At 41.4% G+C, this 25,934-nt stretch overlaps 1 protein-coding gene across 2 annotated transcripts; it reads right to left on the bottom strand.

Annotated features, from left to right (window-relative positions):
• Nucleotides 1-1,458: 1,458 nt before the first annotated feature.
• mnta (MAX network transcriptional repressor a) lies at nt 1,459-24,325 on the bottom strand. Of its 2 annotated transcripts, XM_050062500.1 has the most exons (6): nt 23,852-24,325; nt 16,517-17,102; nt 16,151-16,192; nt 14,904-15,015; nt 5,881-6,073; nt 1,459-5,335 (listed from the first exon to the last, which is right to left on the bottom strand). In XM_050062500.1, exons 1-6 carry the CDS (start codon nt 23,922-23,924, stop codon nt 4,515-4,517), a joined length of 1,827 nt encoding a protein of 608 aa, XP_049918457.1. In that variant the 5' UTR covers nt 23,925-24,325; the 3' UTR covers nt 1,459-4,514. The 2 variants fall into 2 exon arrangements, with proteins under 2 accessions (XP_049918457.1, XP_049918467.1); XM_050062510.1 differs by lacking the exon at nt 16,151-16,192.
• Between the last annotated feature and the right edge of the window lie 1,609 nt (nt 24,326-25,934).

The raw sequence follows: 25,934 nt of genomic DNA, 5'->3' as shown, positions 1-25,934 counted from the left end.
TACTATACTATGACTTTTTTATGTGATTTTGAACAACATACTATACTATGACTTTTTTATGCAATTTTGAACAACATGCTATACTATGACTTTTTTATGTGATTTTGAACAACATACTATACTATGACGTTTTTTATGCAATTTTGAACTCCATGCTATACTATGACTTTTTTATGCAATTTTGAGCAACATACTATACTTCGACTTGTTCATGCAATTTTGAACGACATACTATACTATGACTTTTTTTTTGCAATTTTGAACTACATGCTATACTATGACTTTTTTTTATGCAATTTTGAACTACATACTATACTATGACGTTTTTANTTCGACTTGTTCATGCAATTTTGAACGACATACTATACTATGACTTTTTTTTTGCAATTTTGAACTACATGCTATACTATGACTTTTTTTTATGCAATTTTGAACTACATACTATACTATGACGTTTTTATGCAATTTTGAACTACATACCATACTATGACGTTTTTATTCAATTTTGAAAGACATGGTATACTATGATCTGTTTATGCAATTTTTAGCGACATACTATACTACGTCTTTTTTATGCAATTTTGAACTACATGCTGTACTACGCCTTTTTTATGCAATTTTGAACTACATGCTATACTATGACTTTTTTATGCAATTTTGAACAACCTACTATACTATGACGTTTTTTATGCAATTTTGAACGACATACTATACTATGACTTTTTTGTGCAATTTTGAGCAACGTGCTATATATGACATTTTTTTTGGCATTTATTATGATAAACAGTACTATACCCTGGCGTTTTTATTGCATATTCTATTACATCTTCTAATTTGACCTTTTTATGGCATATTTCATAACATACTATATTATGACATTTTTGGGGCATTTTTTATGACATACTATACTATGACATTTTAATGGCATATTTCATGACACTTTACTATGACAGTTTTATGGTAATTTTTTATGACATGCTATACTATGACATTTTTGACATTTTTTTGGAATACTATTCTACAATATTTCATGGCATAATGTGCTATGAAATTTGTATTGTATTTTTAATAGCATGTTATATTGTGATATTTTCATGACATTATAAACTACAGCATTTTTGGATCATTTTTATGAGACAGAAATCAGCAAAGTACATAGAAAAGTTATATTTTTGTGATATAATATAGTCTGATATTTTTGAGGTTCATAATACTATGACAACTTTATTGCATTTTTAATGGAATAGCCACTAAATTTTATTTTATGGCATTTTTTAATGAAACATTATGTCATTTAATGGCAATTCTTCATAGAATGCTATACTATGACATTTAATGGCATGATATATTGTAACTTTGACACTTTCATTATTTATTTAATCACATACAAAAATAAAAGCTGAACTATGAGATCCAGCAGCTCAGGACTTTAGACAGCTGCTTATGGAGCCTGAGGTTTTGAGTTTGATCCCGATTAAGGGCTAGTAAATTGAAAAAAATGTCCATCCCAGTTTCCCAAATGATTAAGCAAGCAAATAATTGCCTGATTAATTTATCATACTCATCAGTTGCAGCCATAAAATACTCTTTGTATTGCTGATATACAAAATAAAAAAAATACTTGCTTATGAACAAAAAAGCAGCGTCAGACATTTGTAAACATAATACAATTTATTAACTATCTTTTTTTTTTTTTTATAAACTTTTCATTTTACATATTTCCCCAGCTTTTTACATTATACAGTTAGATCTAAATGCAGCCCAACATTTACAGGCTATATACAACTTAAACTTTCTCCATAGGGAAAACACACAAGTATATTGTTGCTTCTTCAAGTATCTGAATCCCTGTTCATTTTTACACATTTTGTTTTGCTACAATATGATCTCAAAATGCATTTGTTCGGGACCATTTGCATAAAATATGAGGGTGAAAGCATTACTTTTATCTTCGCAATTAATTAGTTAAAAACAAACTAAGATTCCCTGCTTTAATCATATTGCATCAGAACAAAATTGACAGTTGCTGGGTGAATACTTTACAGAGAGACCAAATGGGATATCAACGTGAGAAGAGGTCTGTGCAGTCGTCACGCCCTGATATACAGCACTGTACATGGTCCCAGAAAAAAAAAATCAACTATATCACCAAATTTACACTGAACAGAGGTTATTCTCCAGATGAAACAAGCAACGGTAAATCTTAAAATACAAAATCAGTTGTACATGTTACACTTTACATACACGTGATACTTTCATAAAGTAAATCGCATTTTTCTTGAAAGAAAGAAAAGGGCTTAAATTCAGATGAGTGCACTACTCAATGTCCTTTCACAAATCAGTACATTCAGATTAAATAAGGAGAGCACAGCATGTTGCTGTTTTAGCAAGTGCTACGCTAAACTGCTGCTCATTGAGACTAATAGAAATTTTCACAGTGCTAGCTTTGGAAAATGATAGTCAGGATAGTCTTAAAAAAATGATTGGGTTTATGCCAGCTGTTGAAATCACTTTACACCGATCCCAACCCAAAGTCATGGATGACAAGGCTTCAACTCTGAACCAATAAATGTGACATTCCTCCTGTAGCTGTTCGAGGTCTGCAAAGCATAAAAGACAACACTCCTCGCTTTCAAGATTATCACTAATTAACACAGTCATGTCATGCATTCACAGCATGCAAACACACATCCTACTACCATTTGCCCTGCAAGACAGCATAGACACACTTTACTACACTTTACGGACCTTTATGTATTCACATTCAAAACCTCTGAACGCTCAGCTCCCTCTTCTTGTAGCACTGAGTTTGTAACTAAACGTTAAGTGTTTAAACACACCATTGTTTGTGGTACATTTAGGGGCCATGTAAAACTGATTCCATTTGGCGAGGATATTTTAAAATACATGTGACTGTATCCTAAAACTAAGACTTGTGCTCAGTGAACAGTTGCTAGTATGTCTGAAAGACAAATACTAGAGATAAGTAACAATTTGAGTCCAACACTGAAAGTCAAACCCTGACAACTGCATATTCTTTTACTGTAAGGGAACAGTGTGTAAGAGTTAGAGGGATGTAGTGGCATCTAGCTGTGAGGACTGCAGATAGCTACCATCTTATACTTCTCCTGGTTAGAATTCCTTCAATATTCATTGTTCAGGAGGTTTTTAGCAGGAGCTGAATTATCCACAGAGGTCTCTTTCTCACACCAGACCACATGATACGTCACAAATCAGTGTTTCTCATACACTGATTGGCATGTCGGAGACGGACTGCTGCTCACCTATTTTCTCTGATAACTTAAAACCTAGACATTCAGGAGGTTTTAACCGGGAGCTGAATTATCCATAAAGGTCTCTTCCTCTCCAAAACAAATGGACACGTTTTGAATAAAGCAGTTTCACATTAAAAAATCTGTGTTTTTCCGCTGCTCTTGTCGTGAAGGGGCTGCTAACTACTAAACTAAGTGAATGGCTCTATCTAGAGCCAGTGTTTGGTTTGTGTGTTCTGGGTTACTGTAGAAACATGGCAGTGCAACATGTCCATCTCTGTGGATAAGGACCTGCTCCCAATGTAGATATAAATAGCCTATTCTAAGGTAAAGGAAACACAACTATTATTATTTTTAGGTGATTACGTACTTAAGCAAACATACTTATTATATTATTCTCCATATCTGCCAATGCATCCCCCTAAATCCTACACACTGGACATTTAAGTGGCCATTGTTTGAATGATATCCTCAGCATCATACTACTTTAACAGGGAGTAGTACTACATTGAACACAATCTGCCAGCAGGGGGAGCAATTGCTGTATGTACCATCACTGAGGACTGCAGCTCCTGATCTGGAGCTTTAATTCAGCCCATGATTTTGCTCCAGCCCTGCAGCATGTGCCTCTGCTGGAGAGGAGGAGCTCCTCTAAATCACATTCCCAATGTGCTGGTTATGGCGGGTTGAGCACTCTGATCCTACACTGTCACAGCAGTCAAAACCCAATGTAGCCTCTCAAGTACATGATCGACTACTGCTTAATCCACAGCAGTCACAGTGATAACGGAGAGTCTGGCCACCACCTAGTAACGACATCAACACTGTAACAGGGGGCTGACACGGACACTGTGCTGGCATTTCCCAAGATGAAGCTGTTTGTGTAAAGCTCATATGAAAATGACTACTGCTCCTCTATCTGTAACAATGGATGACAAGTAAGGGGCTGCCCAGCGTATACTGTCACACATACACAACATGATGACTATTGACCATATCCTAAATTCAGGATCGAAATTTCAGGACACTGCTTGACTGGTAATAAGAGTTCTTTTTGTAGGAATGTTCCCGTCTTGATATCAGCTGTAATGCCTCTGAATGATAGTGACTCTCTGTGGATCAGCCAGGTGTCCACCTGCTCACCCTCACTGTGGACTTGTCAGTGGCCTGATCTGAGGCCTGTGGTTCTCCCCTATCGAGGGGCGTCTCTGTCTCCCGGTTCGGTGGTCCTGTCGGCAGTGTTCAGGCCAGCTTCAGAGTGCTGATGGGGAAGGAGGGCATGGTCACCATTGCCACAGGGTTGAGCACCGTCTGACCCACCAGCTGCGGGTGGTGGGTCACCATTTGTGTGCTCACTGCTGTCTGCTTGCCAACGATGGTGGCAGCTGGTTGGCTCGTCGCGGTGCCGTTCATGTGAGGGTGGGTGTGGTTCAGGGTGTGGGTGATATGGCCGACCACAGCCGACTGTGTGACGGCCACCGGTTGGGGGTAAAGGGCAGGTAGATGCTGGCTCAGGTGAGCCACAGGGTGCACGGTGATGTGGCCGATGGGTTGGTGGCCGGGGGCTAACTGGACAGTGCTGGTGGTGGTGGAGGGAGCTAGGTGGGCAATATGTTTGGGCCCCCCGCCTTGGATGACGTGATTGACTGCTTGGATGACTGAGGGATGGGACACTGAAGCGTGAGCGATGACTGTGGGGTGTAGGCTGGACGCGGTCACCATCTGTGTCTGGGTGGGGATCAAAGGCTGACTGGGGGTGGTGGGAGTGCTGGAGGTCGTGAGTGTAGGTGGGGCTGCGGGCTTGGACACTGGCTGCGGAGGAGTTGCTGCCAGGGGCTGGAGCTGAGGCTGGTGCAGAGGGACTTTGTGCTGGATGGAGATGTGTTGGGTAATAAAAGAGGTAGTGGTGGGTGTGGTGGGTGTCAGGGTCGGGTTCGGGGTCTGAGTGGGTGTTGCAGTCTTGTGCAGCTCAGGTTTCATGGTTTGAGGCACGGAGGGTAAGGCAGGCTGTGCTCTCTGCTCAGTCTCATCTTCCAGGTCGTCGTCCATAATGTCTTCACCTTCTGCAACAGATGAAAAAATTAACTCAGTAGTATCATTTCAGGATTTTCTGTAGTATTTAATTTTACTATTTCCTAAATCTAAAAGGTATACTATGAAGGACTGTGGGTTATTGTTTGTAAACAGTATCGCAAACGAAAGCGAAAGCAAAAGTAAAACCTGGCTTATTGCCTCACTATATTTTTGTTTTTTCAGCTCTGTATCTTGTAAATGCGCTCTGTTTATGGTCTGCTACCTTTTCATAAAGTCCAGACCTCAACTGAACACTGTGGGGTACACACCCATAACCTCAACTCAACTCAAGTATATAAAATCAAAAATAAAAATAAGAAAATACTGGCAAAGGCAGAGTCTCTGCAGAAAAATACACCACTATACTCCTAGTGGGTCATAAGTGATGATCGAGAGGGATTGTTTTTTTTTATTATTATTATTATGGGAAATATTATATACAACCGTATCGGAAAATCCACATAGTTTATCTTTATTATTTACACAGAGGCATCCCAGTAGGTCTCCAGTAATCTGACCCTGACTGTCAGCCTACCTGAGGCAGTGGAGGTGGAGGCCTGGTCCTCCTCTGGCTGCACTGTCTGTCGAAGGACGCGGTCGATCTCAATCACATCCATCCACTGGCTCAGATCGTTCTTCAGCTCCGCTAATCGCTGCTGCGTGGCGATCTTCTCTCTGGCCAGTCGCTCCATGTCATGCTCGTACTCCTTCTCTTTCCGCTTCAACGTCTAAGGGGAAAGAAGAAGAAGATAGTGAAACTTGTCAATAGGTTCTAAAATCATGAACTGAGTGACTCCATGATGGCCTGAGCTGCCACCAGTAAATGTACATGTTGTTATCAGTTTATTAGGCTGGCAATAATCCGATACAGCAATAACAATATAAATCCTTTATTTTGTTGACACTGTGTCAGAGAGGTGTGGATTTAACTCCATATTCATGTCTGAGGCCTTAGTTGATAATTTTGTATCAGACTGTGATATACTGACTTATATACCCTTATGTAATGGGAGTTGTTAGTGGAGTCTGACGCCCAATTAGAGGCACTTTTTACTATAATGAAATGAATTACTTGCCCCCACTTACTACAACAAAGATACAGTTTGTTGCGAGGATACTGAATTAGTTTCACAACGCTCTTCATTTGCTGAAAATGTGGTGGAAAGTAATTAAGTACATTGGCTCAAACACTGCACATAAGCACAGTTTAGAGGCACTTGTACTTTATATTGTATTTCCAGTTTATGCTGTCATGGTTTAAGTTCGGGAGCAGGTCTTGAAAATCAGAACTGCACAGGACTCTGAATCAGATCAGTAATGCAAAACAAAACATAAACAAAACATAGACAGTTCAAGGTTAAGCCACTTCAGCCACTAAAGGAGCACGGAGACTGTGCCATTAATTCATGTATAATCATGTAAATCAGGCTTCCGATAAAAACCAGCTGATTCCTAGAAAATGCCCAACACCTTTAGGAAAAGGTGTCCGCTGATTGAAAAATAAAACACAGCACACCAATAAACCTTGACAGAAAACCCGCATTTATGCCCCTGCTATCTTTACTACTGATTAATGAGGAATTAGTCTGAGAAATAATTATTTAAAAATAAACCTGCTGTGACCTGAGCCTGTGTGCAGGGAGCAAAATAACAGAGCCACAGAAGCACAAGGGAAGGAGGAGGTGGAGGAGGAAAGGAGGGAGGAGACGAGTATGGAAAGTAGGAGGTGCTTCCAGGCAGTGGCTCTCGGTGACCCAATTTCCCTTAACCCGTCAGCTGACACAAGGCAAAACCAAACAAACTGAGCTGGACTTCCCCCGTACACAGCAACAGCAGGAAGAGTTTAAAAACTATAACAAGCTTCACGCTGAGTAAGAATAACGCACATGTACAAATAAATATTCAGCAACATATAAACTAATTCCCCAATTATTCCTAAATAAATATCTGCTGCTAATACAGACAGGACAGATTTATTCTGTCGGGGGATTAGTGTTTTCAAATTGAACACTTGATATAATTCACGTTGAGCTCGGCCTGGTCAAAGTATCAGACACAGACCCTGGCCCCGGTGGGAGAGGCTCAGGGAAATGACACTGTGTGAAATCTGTAACCAGCAACCTGATGACTCAGGATCATAAAGCCATTTCCCCAAAGGGTGGACTTCCTGTTAGTGCTCATGCCACCGTGTATGTGTGAGTGTGAGGGTACAGCACATGTGCAGGTGATCTTGTGTGTGAGGGCCGGATTGAGAAAAGGGCATCTGTGTGTGTTGTTGGGCCAATTGTGGCTGTGTGTAGACGGAGCGTGGTCTTTGCGTGTGCATCTACAGTACAATATACATAAATAGCAAAGGGGGACAAAAGGCGGGCCTTGTGTAATTCAGCACCTGTCTCCAGTCCTTATCCAGGATTAGAAATGCACGGGCCAAGCGGTCTGTGCTTGGACTACATCCCATCGTGGGGTGTTTTCGGTCACATAAACACACACAAATACAAACTCAGAGGAAGTCCTGTTCACATATTGACAAGAACATAATTAAAAACCAATTTAATCTATACAAACAAGCTGTTTATTTTGGATTAAAAGTAAAGAATTGCACTTTAAATTATAGGCCGGCACTGTTTCATACTGAGCAGGATGTTTTACAGTTGAAAACTTTAAGGCCTTACGCACCACCAAGTCCGTATTTTTCATCTGAAATTGTCGGATGTATAAATTGAATACCTCCTGTTGTGTCGGTCACATTTACACACCGACTCCAAAACTTTCATCCAATTTTAAGAACAGGGTAGATTTTCTGCATTTTTCGCATCCGTCAAAGAGAGTTTGACCAAGACGCAGTGAAAAGACAAACATCCACATCATGAGAGAGTAACAGGGAGCACAATATCATTTCATAACTGAGACAGCCTACTTACAAAGAGTCAGCTAATAATATTCAGGTGGATGATGATGACTACAAGGAGGATGTCAAAGAGGTCAGAGAGAGAAAGACTGTCTTAGCCCCTTCAGATAGCTGCGGCGTCAAATGCACAAATGACAAACATGAAGGACACACTGCCGCCTGCTTTGTATCTCATTCCTTGTGAAAAAGGGTCGAGTGCTTGTGGAGAACCATGAGAAACAACCAAAGTATTGTATCATTCCTCACTCACACACACTGGTATTCAGACAATAAAGTTGTTGTATTTTAATTGAAGCACAGAGCGCAGGACATATCAAATACTCCACTGATGAGTAACGTGTGTTAATCCTTACCATCATGAACATCTGGACACACAGATGTGTATCTCAACAGCCACTCTCTGTTGAAAAGAGCTGATAATATCGGTACTTCAGTCTCAACGCATTAACAGTATCCTCTGTCTCATCACACGGTGTACTGAAATGCCCCCATCTTTGGTTGTCATGGAAACAGATGAAAACCCTCATAAGGTTTCCTCGGTAACCTAAAAGACCATGCACACCTTCATATGCGAAAGGTGCCATTTAGTTTTCCCCTGACTTTGTTTAAATGTATAAAGACGTCTTATTCCCCTGGGTGTAAAACGGTGCACGGAGAACAGATTCTCACACACAGCATCTTTATTAAAGAGACTGTCAGCAGGGCAGATTGAAATGGTATTAAGGGCATACAAAATATGTGACACGTGGACCAAAAAGGGCTGGCTGCCTCCCTCTTACACTCAACTATTAGCAGGCAGCTTTATGTGAGCGGCGCCACAACTGTGCATGCCACAAACTATGACTCATGGAGAGAGAAACGCTCCACAAACACCGAGACCCACTGAACTCTCCCTGTTACAGTGCTGATGAAGGACTGAGCAAACACTGTGCTCGCCTCTTTAGACATAGGCAGTCTGAGATTAACTGTGTAAACCTGAAAACCTAGTCTGTCGCAGATGGATCCTGCATGACTTTATCACCCTGTTAATCATGTCACCAGGTTGGTAGGACACAAGGTGCCAAGTACCTTTTGTCTCTTTGCACATGGCCGCACCCCTGAGCCTCCCAACTTCCTCCGACCAGAGAAGACAAGGCCCCACCTCGACCTTGTTTGCGTGTGAAAATCTAGATCAGTACAGGGATAGGCTGCATTGTGTGTGTGTGTGTGTGTGTGTGTGTGTGTGTGTGTGTGTGTGTGTGGGGAAGGTAAACACTGCTCAAGTGCTGTCACAAGCAATGCGAGTGCTGAGCACATGGCCCCACAGAGAACAGGAGAGGGAGGGCGGCAGATAGCGGGGGATTGAAAGAGAGCAATACAAGCTGTACTCACTGACTCACTTTTGCAGCAGACGGCACAAGGCTGGGTTTTCTTAAAGGGCCAGGAGCACAGGAGGCCACGTTGCAGACACGCTGCTTGGCCTGGATGACTGATCAGGCCTCTGCACGGAGGTCTTGTGACAGTGTGGTAACCATAAACCTTTGTCTCTCTGTGCCTTCGAGGCGTAACAGAGAACTTCACGTGGTGCCTTGCTTTAACAAGAAAAGGCCTGACTGTTAAAAAAATCCTACTTTTGCACACCACTCCTTGTGTACAAGCCTGTGCTGGTCATAACTGACCTAATTACCTCATCGTGGCTAAGGACCAGTCAATAGTCTAGACCATGCTCCAGTGCAGTCCAAAAGTGCTGTGAGACCACAAATATGCAGTATATATCTGTGTTGTTGCACATTCTTATCGTATTAAACTGGGCAGATATTTCAATTCTTTCCCCAGAAAGAGATAGATATGCACACTTCTGTGCCACAGAAATGAAATGTTGAATTTCACTGCAGTCTTGACTCAAACCGTAAAAGCAAAACCGAGTGACTCCCTGAGACTTTCACAAAGACGAAGCAGAGACCGTAAAAAACCTTGAAATATTAAAGAACAGTGACCTCGATTGCCGAGGGAGACTGATTATTTTTAATGTACAAGGCTGCATGAATAATAAATGTCAAAGCAATCAGTGCTTTGTTTCAAGGTAAGGCTTCGTAGGAAATGTGCCATTACGTGCACAAATAAATGTAATTTACCTACAATGCTAAATATTAAAGCACATGACTTTCTCCACCTCCATGCACCACCAGATGGCACAAAATGTTTCAAACTGGCATTTGGGGACAAGCAGTGGAGGAACAAGTTCAGTCAGCTCTGAGGAGGAAATGAAGCGCGAGCGGAGTAAACCGAGCCTTGTGTTTACCGCTCCATGTTCCCTCCCTGCTGCTGGCAGCTAAGCCTGGTGGTACGGCGAGTCCTGCCTGTTGCAGTGCTGGGCGGGGGCCCAGCACGGGGGGTGACGTCACGCGGCTCAGGCTAGCCATGTGCTTGCTGCTCATGTGGCCTTAAAAGCTCAGGGAGGCAGGATGGAGGGAGGAAGGGAGGGGGAGTAGAGAGGAGGAGCTCTAATGCATCAGGGCTTATTTTACAGCCTCGGCTTTCGCAGCACCACTACAGGCTCAGGGGAAAGCCTTTGGGAACAAGATGTAACACATGTAAAGTAAAAACCCCCAGCAGCTTTATTATAAAAACACAATTACCGAAAAGCAAGCTATTTGCATGTGAGGTTTCTGGTCAGTAAGTTGCTGAGTCATTTGGACCTGAGCTGAAACCCAGAAGTGAAACTTGAACTACGTAGCTGTTGGTCAAGCCAGTGGGTTTCTGTGGAGAACTAATAAAACTACTGTGCCTGCACTTATTTCCTTAGTTATCACTTGAGATAAAAGCAATGTAAATCAGATGAAATGTGATACCGAGCCTAAAGCCTCTTATTGAAACCTCTCCTGAGCTCAGTGTTTTGTGTGCAGGCTGCTTTTCTGCTGTCAACCCAGAGGAGGGCAAGGACAGGGGCGGGGAGGGGGGTGTATGCAGGCAGGACACGCATCTGCACCACCCATGTCAAGATGACACTGTGTACACGTGTTCTGTTTTGGCCTTTCATCACCTTAAGTTCCCTGTTTTACTCCACCCCTCCAAAACAAAACACCACCAGCCATGCCAGTGAAAAAGCCATCCCGGGACAAAGACGTATACACGAGAAGACTAAAGCAGCTAAACTGTTCCGACCTCTAAGAGATAAACTGTTAAATCACCAGGTTTGTTAAAAAGGACCTGTCACTGCTAAGAAAACTGTTTTATTGGGATGTAACTTTAACGTGTATGCCTCGCCTCGCTCGACATGATGAGGCTGTTACAGTTGACATTTCTGCAGAAAATGGGATCAGCTGTGGCATTTTTCCCTCTTCAGTCTATTTGCTTTAAACACATCCCATGTCCGGCTCAGCTGTTGTTAGGAGGGAAAGAAAGCCAGGTCAGTCTGCCAGTCGAACACAACACTCTTAGCACCGTGTTGCTTAATCACACAGAGAGGGGGCAGAGGGAGGGAGACTGGGTGACGAGCTCTGCACCCACGCTGTCCTAGTTTCCCTCCGTATCCATGCGCAGGGAGGAATAACCAGATTGCTGCCTCTCAGAGCATCAAATCAGCAGCACACTGTCCTCTGCAAAATTTACATGAGTAAACCCGCAGCGCAGTTATATAATAATCAGAAATATGAATTAGATCTTTTCACGAGATACCGTAAAAGAGCATGTAACTGAGAAGGGCTTTCAATGTGCACACCAAATTGCAGACATCTCGAGACAAGTGTAAATGCAATAAAAACTGTTCTATTACTTCACGTAAAAATCTAATAAGCACCGTGCACCTGGATCATATAAGCATAATAATTAGAGCACCAATACACACAACATGACAGCCAAGCTTAAATTACAACAGCTCATGCAAACTTGGGCCCATGGATGAGCTTGTGTTTCAGATTTAAAGCTGCCACCCTGCTGTGTCTATCTATAGGAGGAGGGGAAAAACTGACCCACAGTAAACACCATAACACACTCAACAGCACAGTCAGTCCGAAAGAGTTAAACTAGACCAGTGGTGGACCTTTGCACCACCTGTTTATAGCCAGAATACTCTCATAGTGAGGGCCTGCTGCAAACACATGGTGAGTCATTGTGGACATGGCACTTATACTTAATATTAAACACAGAGACGCCGAAAAACAAATGAAGCGTGAGAGATTACTCAGTAAAACTGGGTCCAAACAGAGGAAGACAGAAGGGCACGACTGAAACTCTGAGTGATAAGTAGGAAACAATGTTGTGGCAGGAAGAAGGTTTTCAACAGGCCTCAAACTTATTTAGTCACACTATTGGTATGTTTATTAGGTACAGACAGAGACGACCCAACATCACTAATCTTGTACTCTGTGTCCTTTCAAATCAATTTCATCCCTGAAAAAAATCACTGCAAGTGTTTCTCCATCAACAAGGAATGTCTGAGAAAAGCAGGACAACATTATATAAACCATCATGCTTTGTTTGCCTCCCTTCTTAAACAAATGTCCCTCCTCTTGTACCCGAGACTCTGGCTCATACTGCAGCATGCTTTTAAAACAGTGGGTGCTAATAAACGTGTACAAACAAGTCGTAGCAAGATTCACAAACATGTAGTGAATGCAGTATATAAGCTGGAGCTTAGAGGCTGATAATAAGTGCTCAGTCAGCTGCTAGAATATTTTATTTAAAGGCTCTATATATGAGAGTTTGAACATTATTACAGCAGCAGACCACTATTAGCTTTGAAAAATGAGGCAGAGTGATGGCGCCCTGAGCAGAGAATGAAGTCATGCTCCCTCAGAGCTTCTCTGTTCTTTGTTTTGGGAGCCGGGCCGGCTGCGCGTGCATGTTGGTCCCTTCCTTAATGTCCCAAGAGCTAGCTAATCACCGTCGCTCTGTACTGCACTCATACGGGGTTACCACCATCATTACGGTCGTTATTTACTCTCTGTAGAAAGTAATTCATTACACTACCCACTACATTACTTTTGTGTTACTCCACAGCATTGCCTGAGATGCATGGTAACGTAGCTAGCTAAAATATAACGCTAAACCTTACACATGCCCACATATCAGCACAAAACAAGAATCAGAGAATCACGACGACACAGCATTATCTATAAATGCCTCAAAATAAAACTATTCCTATTCCTAACACTATTAGGTGATGAAAGACTTAAACGGAAAAAACATATTTAAGTGCATATAACATTTGCACTTAAATATTGTGTCTGGCCTGCATTTAACAGGCCAGACACCTTCATTCTAACTCATTCTAGTTGCTGCCTCACTAAACCATGGCTTTTTAGCAGACACATCCATCTTGTCTGACATGTTTATCATTTAAGCAGCAGTTATACATCATGAGGAGGACAACCTCAACCTGTTATTCCTCAGAGTCACCATAAGACTGCCCCGAAGCGCCTCTCCAAGGGTGCACTGGACGGCTTTGCTGTTGTCAGCACTTTAAATCATTTTTTTCTCTCCTCCCATTATGCAGATAACTTATTTTACTTATGCAAGTAAAAACATAACCATTAGGAAACAAGCTCACCTTGTCAGACTTCGCAGTAACTGTAATGTGATTACTAAATTTATAAACAGTACCGTATTTTACAGCATTACAGACAAATGTAATGTGATTACAGTAATGCAACTGGTTACCACTGATTACGCCATCCAGACCCACAGTGATGGGACAATTTTGTTGTGGAAGTGTAAAGCCCACCATCTGGTTAGTCTCAGGTTAACATTATGAGTTCTGTTACCATTAGCCATTTTTAGATAGGACTTGTGCAAATTTGCAGGAAAGCCCAATCAGTGTTTTTTCAGCATTGGCAGTATAAAAATAAAATCGGGGAGGGCGCAAACCTACTTTTGTTTATACAGAATACGCCTTTTTCGGGGCAATGGGGGGCGTGAGCAAGTAACAAAACGTGTAGCTCAGCATGTGACGTAAACAGTGACATGGGAGGGAAGCTGCGGCTAGTCAGGCGGTGCTAGTCAGACAGCGATTCTCTTGTAAGTTGGCCCATTCCTCACCGTCCCCGTCATCTGACGATTAATGGCCTCTTCGTTTGCGAGTGCAAGGAGGGCGTGCAATTCCTTGTCTCCCCAGTTGCTCATCCTTACAGTGTCTGTCAGGTTTGCGTTTCCCTCTTGCTACTTGCTGCTCGCTAATTCCTGCTATCAGCTGTTTCCTGTTTATCCACCTCCAGTGGCTCGCACGTGCGGCGTCATCAAGAGCTCCTCCCACAAGTCTCCAACAGCCCCTCCCGTTGTAGAGGGCCACCTCGGTCTGTTTAAACTTAAAGGGTTCCACCAATATGACTACCCTACGAGGCGGAAAATTGGGCGCCTCGGATCAACTCGCCTTTCCGCCTCCGTGTGTATAAACGCTCGCAGCTGGCCGGCAAATCGGCCCAACATTCACGGAAAATCTGGCAGTGTAAAAGGGGCTATTGTTAGCATGGCTAGCACTGCAAATACCCGCCATTTTGGCTCAGCCACCTCCATGTTTGCTTGTGACATCAGAGGTGAGAGCTGTGTGCAGGTAATTCAGGCCAAGCACGTTTTTACCATGGATACAATGAAGGTCTGGCATTGATACAGTAGTAGTTGTTTAGCTATGGGCCTTTGCTGAACGCACAACAAACAAACTAGACTTGTCTTACCTGGATGTATCTCAGCGCACTTCTCAGCACACTCAGATTGGAGGTCTTCTTCTCATCTATGTTGGGGATGTTCTTTTTCAGCGTCTCAAAGCACTCCTTCAAGTGTGCTCGTCTGACAGACACAAAACACAGAGAGGGGATTTGAGATGGCAGGAATGGTAAAGCCACACTTGGCTTAATTTTAGCACCAGATGAATACCACAACAACATTTTTAATTTGTGTTCATGACCAAAACAAAGATCAGGCTTAGCATTAAATTAAACAGCTACAAATAAACAAAGGCATCAGTCAGTTTCAGAGGAAACATAGTAGGTGCTTCTCAAAGTCAAAGAGGGATATTAAACGGCTGCATTTCGAAGACCCTACATTATCGAATCTCACTGAAGGACTATTCCAGTGTCTAGAACAACTTAACCAACCAAGAAGCGAGTCCTTTGTTCAGGGAATTCTCATGAATTCAGAGTGTATCTTCAATCCTATGCGCACTTTTCATTGGTCCTGTCCCCTGATTTGGAGACAAGGAAAATGTGCTAGTAAACTTTAAGTTATTACACCTCAGCAGTTAACGAAAATCTGTTTCGGAGAAAATCTCAGGCGAGAAATGGGCATTCCAGTTACTGAATCTTCACTCAGATCTGAAGACCCAATTTAAAAATTTGTTCTGACTTTCGTAAGGTGAGAGCACTGATGCATTGCCAGTTCTTGGCCGTGCTTGTTTTTTTAAAAATGGCGACGAGCAAAATGGCAGCAGGCTTGTATCTTCAGTGTCCTTGTAAATTAGTTGCCACCGTAAATGTCTTCCATCAAAGTAAAGAAAAATGTGTTTCTGTCAGTATTAATTGCTATTAAAAATGAATGGAAATTCCCCACAATCAACTTCCTGTGAGTGTTTTTTAGAGTGACCGCGATAAAATCATGTATCGTCCCATCCCTAGTATGGAGCACAGCTGGCAATGCAGCATCCATTTCTTCCACTGTTTTTGACAGTGTAGCTTGGAATTGAAGGTGGGACCTTTTCAATGACCCACACCTGTACACTCACTTCACTGTTCCATTACGTGTTCTGCAAATGCTCGAAGGGATTCTTGCCGATTTGGAAGGGCCCGTCCTACTAGGGAACCACACTTGACTTTGAGAAGCACCCACTGTGTAGTCAGTACACTAGCATTCAAATGTAACATTAAAAAATAACCTCTGGTCGCTCTCATTCTCTAAGGAGGCCCTATGGTAGACAGGTTGAACCCACCTGTTTTTCTCAAGCTTGTTATGCACTTCTCTTGTGCCTGCCCTGTAAGAGCACAGATGAGAGCACAGTAAGAATTTGGTGTTTAAAGGGCAATGTGACAAGAATAATCAAAATCAACCAAAGTTTGTGTTGCTAGCAGATAGCTTAGTGAGGTCTTGGAGGTGAAAAATCAACAATGCAACAGCTTCACAAAGGCTAAATTTTGCTCTTTAACTTTTAAGGTTTTAGGAGGCTACAGGTCAAAAGTACTTCTATATGTTTCACATTATATAGACTGATACATTGGTTGGCAAATATTAAAAGGTCAATGAGAAACAATACTCAGTTTGTATCTAAATTATAATGTAAACAAGTTATTAGACGCACCCTCCAGGCCTCTTCTTGTCTAGCTGGCGGCCGTCATCAGGAGGACTCCCCCGGCTGACAGGGCCGTTCTGTAGAGGAGCCTGCTGGAGCACAGGGCCTGACTGAGGGAGTAAGGCATGTTGTTGTGGGGGCGACACGATGGAACCAGGATACCGATGAACCAGCTGCTGGTGTGTCTGCTGCGGTAGTTTAGTGTTGTTAGTTTGGGTTACGAGCTGTGGGTGATGATTGTGGTTCTGTATCAGCTGCTTGTGGTTGGGGGTCAGGATAGATGTTGGTTGGTCGGGTTTGGGTTGTGGGGAGCGCGGCAGAGTGGCGGCAGGTGGTGGAGCAGCTGGAGGGGAGAGCGTGGCAACGGGCAGGGTGGGTGAGCCTGTAGGGTTGGGTGTGACCACAGGGATGGGGATGACCGCGATGGGCATGGAGGGGGGAGGCAGAGAGGGTGGTATGGGTGCTGGGCGGCACTCAGGTCGCAGCTCCTCTGCTTTAGGAACATGGTTGATGTGGGTTGCGGAGTTATAGTTCACATCAGATTGCCTCTGCTCTGCCAACTGCTTCAGACGCTGCTTCTCCTTTAGTTCATCCTCTGTGAAAGAAACAAGGCAGGTTCAGAGAACAAATACCAGTCTCCTCCTATACACTCCTCCTACACTTCAGGTGCTATAAATCACAGTACCACACCCAGCCCCTCCAGCAAAGCAACTCAGCCCAGCTTCAAATTTTACCTAGTGGCCATTTGCGGTATTGCAGAAAAAAAATCCCCTGTGGCCCGAGAGACCTTTCCATAAACACCACCATTATACAAGAGGCGCCTGTAAAACTGTGGACAGGATACCTCGATCTGCAAACAAGGTCAATAATGACTGTTTCTATGATGAATTTTTGATCCATGGAAGTTTCAAATTTGTAAAACTATTGTAAAAACTTTCGCCAGGAGAGCAACTCCATTGGAATAAATTGACGCCATCGTGGTGTCCAGTATCTAGTAGTTGTTATACATCTACGACTACAGCAAATAACAATAATGACTATCCTTTGGTTTGTTAAATTATAGAGAAACAATCTATAAAATAACCAGGACTTTGATTTAGATATTCAGCAAAGTTTGTATATAAGAATATAAAACAGGCCTATTATCACTCGCAACTGGCGTAAATGGAAGATGAACCAATAACTGACTAAATATTTGATAAACCACTGAGAGGTCCTTGTTGACTTGCCACACTCATCCTGACTGACCTGTTCCAGATTTAAAGTTACAGGTATTTCTGCAAGTAAAACTTTGAACTTCATTACGTAAAAGTCATGAAACATGATGTCAGGCTTCTGTTTATCAGTGCAGCAGTGATGCCAAATACATGATTACATGAAGATACGGACAAACATCTTACATCACCAGCAAAGAGTGTTCCAGGTCAAATAAAAACTTTTCTGTGCTTCTTTGTAACAAGATTTAATATATGTGTCTTTTACATTCACAAAATCCTGCCAAGCTTCAAGCGAACTCTGAAAGAAGGTTGTTGCTCTAATGGAGGTACATCTTGCTGTAATGTAAACCCAGTCACAGTCCAGTGACCAAACTGTGTTGGGAACGTGGGTATAAGTCTGCTCTACATCTCTACTAACAAAGCCCTACACTGAGGGAGCCCTTATCGTGTCAAGGGCAACACATGCTGCGTGTTGTGAGGAGTGTAATAAAGGCATCTTTAATAAGCTGTTCCTGGAGATTACTTCAGAGTTAGTAACCCCACGCCAATGTAAAAAAAAAACAATCTACTTTGCCAACTTCAGACACCTTTGAAGAAATCACATCAAACATTGTGAAAAAGAAACTTGTTACACTCAAAAGAAAAATCCAACAGCAGAGAGCGAACCCATAAATGTGACAAATAATTGGACTTGTCTGGACACGCTTCAGAGAACGTGAGAGGCTTGTCAATATGTGTGATATCGCAGTATTTCTGTAATAAAAGAGGAGTTGGAATCAAAGGGCTTCATCAGCCTGACAGTGCTTTTCAATCACATTCGAGACACCCTCAACGTGATGTATGCATGCTGGAGAAAGAGGCTGCCGAGTTGCTATGGCAGCTGTGATGTTCACTGTTAGAGATGTCAAATACAAGTCATTAACGTAATTATGAAGTGGACCGGGGTCACTGCAGCTCTGCACACACTGGTCCCTTCGCTGCAGAACTAAAGTTTCGGTGGCAGACTTAATTACATCTAAGGGACGTTTTTTACTGGCCACTAAAAACCCCATAATATCAATGTAAAGGATTATAGCTTATAGATACACTGACCACCCCCTATGGACACAGTATCATCAGTTTTACGGAGTGCCAGTGGAACAATTCTCATCTATGCAGACTTGTAGGAGTGTAAGAAAATATCAGTAGACTTGAATAGCGCAACATTATGTTTTGTGAGACTGTACTGATTCTCTTTAATTAATAATTTACTTGCAAAGATTCATGGCAGTGGTTCAGTATGTTGTGTTAGACCCCCGACTGTTAAATAGCAGTGTTGACATCTATCCTCAGCCGTTTGACTCTTCTCCTCCAATGTAACAACATGTCGTTAGTGTGTTACAGGGACTGTGATCATAGCAAAGCCCACTGTTCTGAATGCATTAAAACGGCAATTCATATGGGTGACGGTCTTTATATTATAAGTTTTCCTAATATTAAAAAAAAATCACAATATATATTTTTGCTTACAGTACTGCAAAGCATCACAATATATTATATTGTAACCCCTGTATCGCGATTTTTGCCAATATACAGCCCTATTTGTGACTAGATCAAAGACTCAGTTGGAAGTTTATCAGGTATAGATAGCCTACCTTGCTTGATATAATTGAGTTGGACAAAAAAAACCCCAGAAACATCTGTTAGCATGAACCACCACACCAGGATAGCCCGGGGGACTCAGTTCGATTGGGCGGGGAATGCCAAAAAATTTCACACCTTCATTTGGTTAGGTTGACTTTCACATTGCACTTTTTAAAGCGGACCAAACCGCCTGGACAATGTCACGCAGTTACAACAGCTGCTCGTTTGGGGCGGTGTTGCCCAAAAACCCGGCGTATCGATTGCCCGGGACCGAAAACGGAAATCCATCCCCTTTAAAAACCTCATTTTTCTTTTGGGTAGCCACAAGCAACTGTGATATATAGTCCTATGACCATATATCAATAAGCGCCTGCACCTCCTCACTACTCCACCTCTGCCCACAAGACATTTTCCAACTTTTTCTTTTTTTACCTCTTCTTCTCCCAGTTTGTGCTGTTGGCTTTGTTTTTTTCTACCCAAAATGCACTGCGCTCTACGTCACTTCCTCTCTTTGGTTCACTGGATAGTCTGTTTGCATTTCCCACTGTAAGCGAACCACACCAGGGCTCACTTGCAAGTGAACCGAGACCCCCAGTTTTCAAGCGGACCAGGGTTCACTCGTTTGGTCCGCACCAGAGTTCGAATGAGCATTCACACCACTCCAAACGAACCGAACTACGGACCAAATAGCGCCAGTGTGAATGTATCCTTAAACTGCATTACTTGCAGCAAGGTGTACCTAATAATCTGGCAACTAAATGTACGATACTATGTCAGACACCAGACTCTGTATTCCACAGTAAAATTTAAAGCAGGTTGAATATTAGGATGTTCTCTAACATTTCCATCTTGAAAATTACACCGATTGCTTTAGTACTTAGTGTTAGTCATTCGGGTTAGTGTGGTCAAAAATATTGATTTTCAGATATATATTGATTCAGATATTTCCAAGGATTTCAATATTCGTTTTCAGTTATCAACAAACTGATACCAGCTCTTGTTGTTAATGTTTACTACAGTTATTCTGCTGTTCTCCGCTGCTGACCAGGAAAGAAAAAGAAACTGTCATGTCATAGCCTTGTTACAACTTCCCCAATATCAGTTTCCCCCGTGGTATTGAAAACTGCATCAAAAACAATATTTTTCAAGATACTGAAGCTGGAAATTCCAGTATTGTGACAGAACTAGTGAGGCTTAACCTGTCATAAAAAAAAAAACTTTTCTATATGATGAATACTGCTTAATATTTTCCCCTGCGTATAGTGAGTTCCCCACAATTTACAATCTTCCAAAATTGTATTTGACGAGCAGTTAAAAGTTCAAAGTTCAGGAACATTATACTTTCACAAACAAAACTTTCCACTAAGGCCTAGCTCAGCTATTACCAAAAAAAGCTTTAAATTAAATAATATGTAACGCCAATACATAGCTGCATATTTATATATTGTTTTTTGTTCATATGAAAATATTTGGGACACTGATGCAGCTTTCTAAACATGTCCTACTGTCATGAAAAAGAGGAAATTTCCAAGTGTAAATAGCTCAAGAGAACAATTTGATGTTATCTTATTTAACCGTACAGTGTGTCTTTGTTTGCTGTCGATGTACGTGAATGTTTACTGAGAAATCCTCTCTTTGAAGTAGAAATAAGAAGAAAAGAACAAGATGTTCTTGTTAATGCACAAGCCAGCTTTCATAAGATGTTGAATGCCCCGTTATGAGAGACTGATCATTTAGTATTGTGGTGCCGACACACACTAGGCTGAGGAGTGCCCTTTTCCGAGGGAACATTTATGAAGCACTCAGAAAAACAAGAGGATTTTCTATAGACATTATATAACTGCAGCACATAGAGAAACACTGGCCTACTTTTCTCCACACAGTGACCTGCTCTACAGTAGCAGGGAGGAAGGAGGCGGGAGGAGGAGGAGGGAGGAATCTGCTCTCCCAATGCAGCATGCAAGAGGAGCTGTGAGAGAGAAGCAGCAGGAGCTCTCACTCCGAAGCTTTCTGAGTATCACAAATGTCTCCATAATGCTGAAGGTGGAGAACTGCAGCCCTTTTCAGAATCTGAAAAGTTGCTTGCTGATAACATTCATGTAAAATGTCTATATCATCAGTTTAAAGTGTAAAGTGAGCTTGTTTGGTGCAACAGGTCTGAGCTGCCGTGTTATCTTGTCGTTAGCATATAGGGACAGCAATTTCATTAAATTCTGTGTCGATCTATTTTCAAGCCTGTAACAAAAGTACATATAGTTAAAATCAAATCTGCTGTCAGGGTCAAATCTGAAGTTACAAAAAAGGTTACGGGTCAGTGTTTGCAGCTTTGCTTTCTAATGACTGGTCCAAGAGATATAATCTTTACTTCCACTCTGAGGCGGGAACACGTTATAGAAATGCTTCTAATGGCAAAGTAGGGCAACTGAACAAGCAACTTATGACATATACAACTGGCAGTGTTTGCAGGTTACAGTCTGAGGGTGAAAGGGGTTTAATGGTTTTGAAAAACGCTTCATATGTGCTGTTAATATAGGTTGAAGAATATGTTCCACTGTCACAGTTGTGTCTGGTTAACACACCTCAGCTTTCTTTTAATCAATGTGCTCACAAACTGAGACAACTTTAAAAATGAGGAAAAAGAAAATTGTAAGGGGCTAATTTTTCTAACACTAGTTCTGTCTTATACTATGAGAATTTATGAAGGTAATAGTTATACACATTTCAGTAGGGGCAACATTAAGGAGTAGACTGAGACGTCAGTTGGGCCTGGGCACCTGAGGATGCCGTCCTGAATGTTTTATGAATAACCGTGGACATTTTTAGACCCATTCAGGGTCTTGCTTTCAAAGGTAATTTTTCTTTTTTATATTTTGAAACTGCTGTGCAGTGAAAGTAAGATTTTTTTTCAGTGATTTTATTAATAAGCTCCATTTAAAGTGTATACAGAATCTGATCTCACTCTGATTTACAGTTGTTGCTTATAAACTAAAGAACAGGGCTAAAATTTGTTTAATTTTTACTAAATATTTGACGCCAACCTGTTACATTTATCCTGACACGTAACACTAACACTTATTTGTTGCAACTGGTTGTTCTTCAAATTAATAATAAAATATTTTACATATCTTTATGACCTTTTGTCATATAGCCAAGAATATCAATATTGTAAAACTATAATATTGTGATATCATTTCAAGGCCATATCTGAATTTATGTCACACTGCAACTGTTGGTGAAAACTGTAGGAGACAAAATAACAATAAAAAAAAAGGGTGTTTCTCTTTGTGATATTTAATCAGCTATGACATGATTATTGTCATGCAGCCATATGTGTTCTGCGTAGTTTCCTGTTAGACAGTAACTGCATGTTACTGAACTTTAGCTGTAAAACCAGTATACCATTAATGTATACCATTGTTGGTATGTAGTGTGGAACTGGGACACACTGCACTACTTGTATTTCTGGATAAACACACTCCAAATTTTGTTTGCAGATGTGTAGTGCAATTTTTTTTGGGAGGAGGTGGGCAGGGTTTTAACCAGACTGCATATAGTAGTGACTCATCTTCTTCATAAACAATCTTTGGGAGGGGTAGCCCAGCATGCACGTGGTAAAAGGGGCGGGGTCAGCCCCCCCTGATGTGAACGTATGAAGGCGTGGTTGGTGGGTACACGTCATCGACAGACACCCAAAGCTCTCCACGAAAGACTGAAACCAGGGAGTTTTTTTTCTCACAACACACAAACAAACTGAAACATGCATGTACACGGGATTAAACAACTACAACTGTTTATATTATTGATTGTGGGGTGCAGATACATGTAGGTGAAGCCTGAAAGCCAGAGTCACTTGATCCCTGGCAGACGATGTCAAGTCATTATGTAAAACGAGCTTGGCATTCCCTGCGCCACCGCCCTTATTCCTGCATGTTTTGGTTATTTCACTTTAAATGTCTCGGAGCTGTGCGTGCAGGAATAAATACACTGACAAGCGGGAGCATAGAGGGAAATAATCTGATAACTTTACAGTAATGCTGATGTGCAGCCTGTCATTGTAACAACCCTGTCTATGCAGCAGGTTTCAATGCAGTCACCCCTGATACTGCAGCAGCCCTTGTATGTTTATTAGCTATTTTAGACAGCTACAATTTAGGTTGAGAGAGACACACTGTTACACGACCCCAATGCAAGAGGTGACTAAATTCTGCATGCGTTTGTAGCGTTATATTAACACGAATACGAAAGTAAAACTAAATTGTCATTAACTGAAACGTGCTCCTCTCAGTAGTTAGTCATATTTTAATTTAAAAGGAACACATAGGTGATGTGCATACTGTATTTAGCTTGTGTATTGAGGTGATAACTCAGAAAATAAACAGGTTTGTCTTTTTCTCAGAGTAAAAATCCTACAGAGACACATTACACTGAATCGTTAAGTACTTTACAAACCATGTCTCATAGTTGGAAAAACCAAAACTGTATTTCTAATAAAATACCAACTTACCACGTGCTTTCTGTTGTTGCAGGGCTTGCAATTCCAAAAACTTGGCCGCTTCCAAAAGCGTTTCGATGCTCATGTCTGTCCACTTAGAGAGACTAAAGTTTATTTTCTTTTAACAAGAGAAAGGCGATAAAGCAAATGCGATATGCGCCCGAGTACTACAGGGGAGAGGTTCCCAGTCTAAAGCTGGAAAAAGGGTAACTGGATACCCCCTCGGTAGAAACTCTACCACTTACGTAGACGAGTTACAAACAAGATGGCGCTCAAAGTAGTAGGAACAAATAAGGTTTGTGAATCACGCACCGTTTGTAACCGCCCACAGACAGACACACTCCCTCCATTACATACTTACAGAGGACAAGACAAAACACGGAAAATGTTCCCGGAGTGGATTAACGACGGTGTAATAAAGCTGCATTCATGAGCTGAGTCACGTCCAAGAGGGCTGTCAAACTGGCGCCACAGTCACCTGACTGCTTATTAGAAAATATGTAACAAAATGTCGCCAAAAACAACTTGTTTAACATGTAGCTTTGTCTACGGTGGCTCTGACGGTCAAAAGTCAACATTTAATAAAACTCGACATTTAGCAACCACTTTAGCTCAACAAGGGGGCAACTTTCCCTTACCTGTATCGCCCAACAGGTCTATTTTAGATTATTTAAAGGTTCAACTCAATCTCCATTTGTGTATTACTTGTTTAAAATCCTGATAACTAATGTTTAGCGTACTTGTGGCCTGTTTCCGGCATACTGGCTCTCTACAGTGGTTCCAACGGCTCTTTTATACTCAACACTTTTAACAGTATAACGTTTCTTGCTATTCTGTTGCCAGGGAAACAGCTTTGTCCCCTGTTCACTTCCGGTTAGCTGCTGCATTAGCAAACACTCCGAATTCCAAAATATTCCAGTGACATTCATAACGTTAAATGTGTGTTATAACGTTGTATGTGTGTTATAACTTTAAATGTGTATCAGTGCAACAGTGACACATATAACTCGTATTGAAATGTAGTTCTCGTCGCCCACTGCCTGATGTAAGTTAAAAAAAAAAGGTGAGACGTTCATATTACAAGTAACCATGACTGCAGTAAACACATCTCACTGACCTCTCGTTCAACGGCCGATCAGCAGGAAGAACAACAAGGTATGGCGTCTGCACACATGGATACAAGGATTATGGTGATGTATCTCTCCCGCGTCAAAGCATCACATAAGGTATCACAGGAATAATGTAGATAACTCTAATGTAGTCTTGAAAACAAAAGCTAGCCAATTAAATAAATAAACACATAAAATAATGAAAATACAGCAGTTTGAGTTATGGCCAATTTAACATTTGATAGGTGCTCATTCAGCAAAATGTGTACACATGGAATAAACAACCGAAATTAGAAGCACATAAGCAGTGGTGGAAAGTACCCAAGTAGCCTATATATACTCAGGTATTGTACTAACCTGAGTACAATTTTGAGGTACTTGTACTTCACAATATTTCCCTCTGAAATGTAGTATTAAGTAGCAGACAACAGAAATATAAATTTGTGATAACCTCAGGTACCTTGTATGTTCAGATTAATACAAAATATAATCAACAATTATGACGCAAGAGTGCATCACAATTTGTTGGCTGACTGATCTTTGGCAGCATGAAAGTCATAAATACATGAATGCATCAGTTATTATGATCCAATTATATATTAAACATCATTTTAAAATAGGTCATTCTTCAGTACGTTTGGTGTTTTCATTCTATTTTAATGTCATTACTTTTGAACTCTCAACATTTTGAATGGAAGATTTTTTAATGGTTAGATTATTTCTACAATAAATAAATAAAAGATCTAATTACTTCCTCCACTGCACATACAACAACATATCAAGCTGTAACTGCAACTTTATTTAGCTGTTATAAAATATGTTATAAACCAATCTGATTTTTATTTGGTGGTGGCTCACAAATATAGAAAAGCAGACATTACTGTAACTAACCTATGATATACTGTATCTTTAATTCATTTTTCAGTTAATGGGTTCATCATTTGTTCTATAAAATGTTAGAAAATTGTGACACAATTTAGAGCCCA

The sequence above is a fragment of the Epinephelus moara genome, chromosome 2, assembly GCF_006386435.1.
Source record: "Epinephelus moara isolate mb chromosome 2, YSFRI_EMoa_1.0, whole genome shotgun sequence".
Taxonomy (NCBI): Eukaryota; Metazoa; Chordata; class Actinopteri; order Perciformes; family Serranidae; genus Epinephelus; species Epinephelus moara.
Note: the sequence above shows the minus strand (reverse complement) of the source record. Positions and strands in the feature narration are given on the sequence as shown.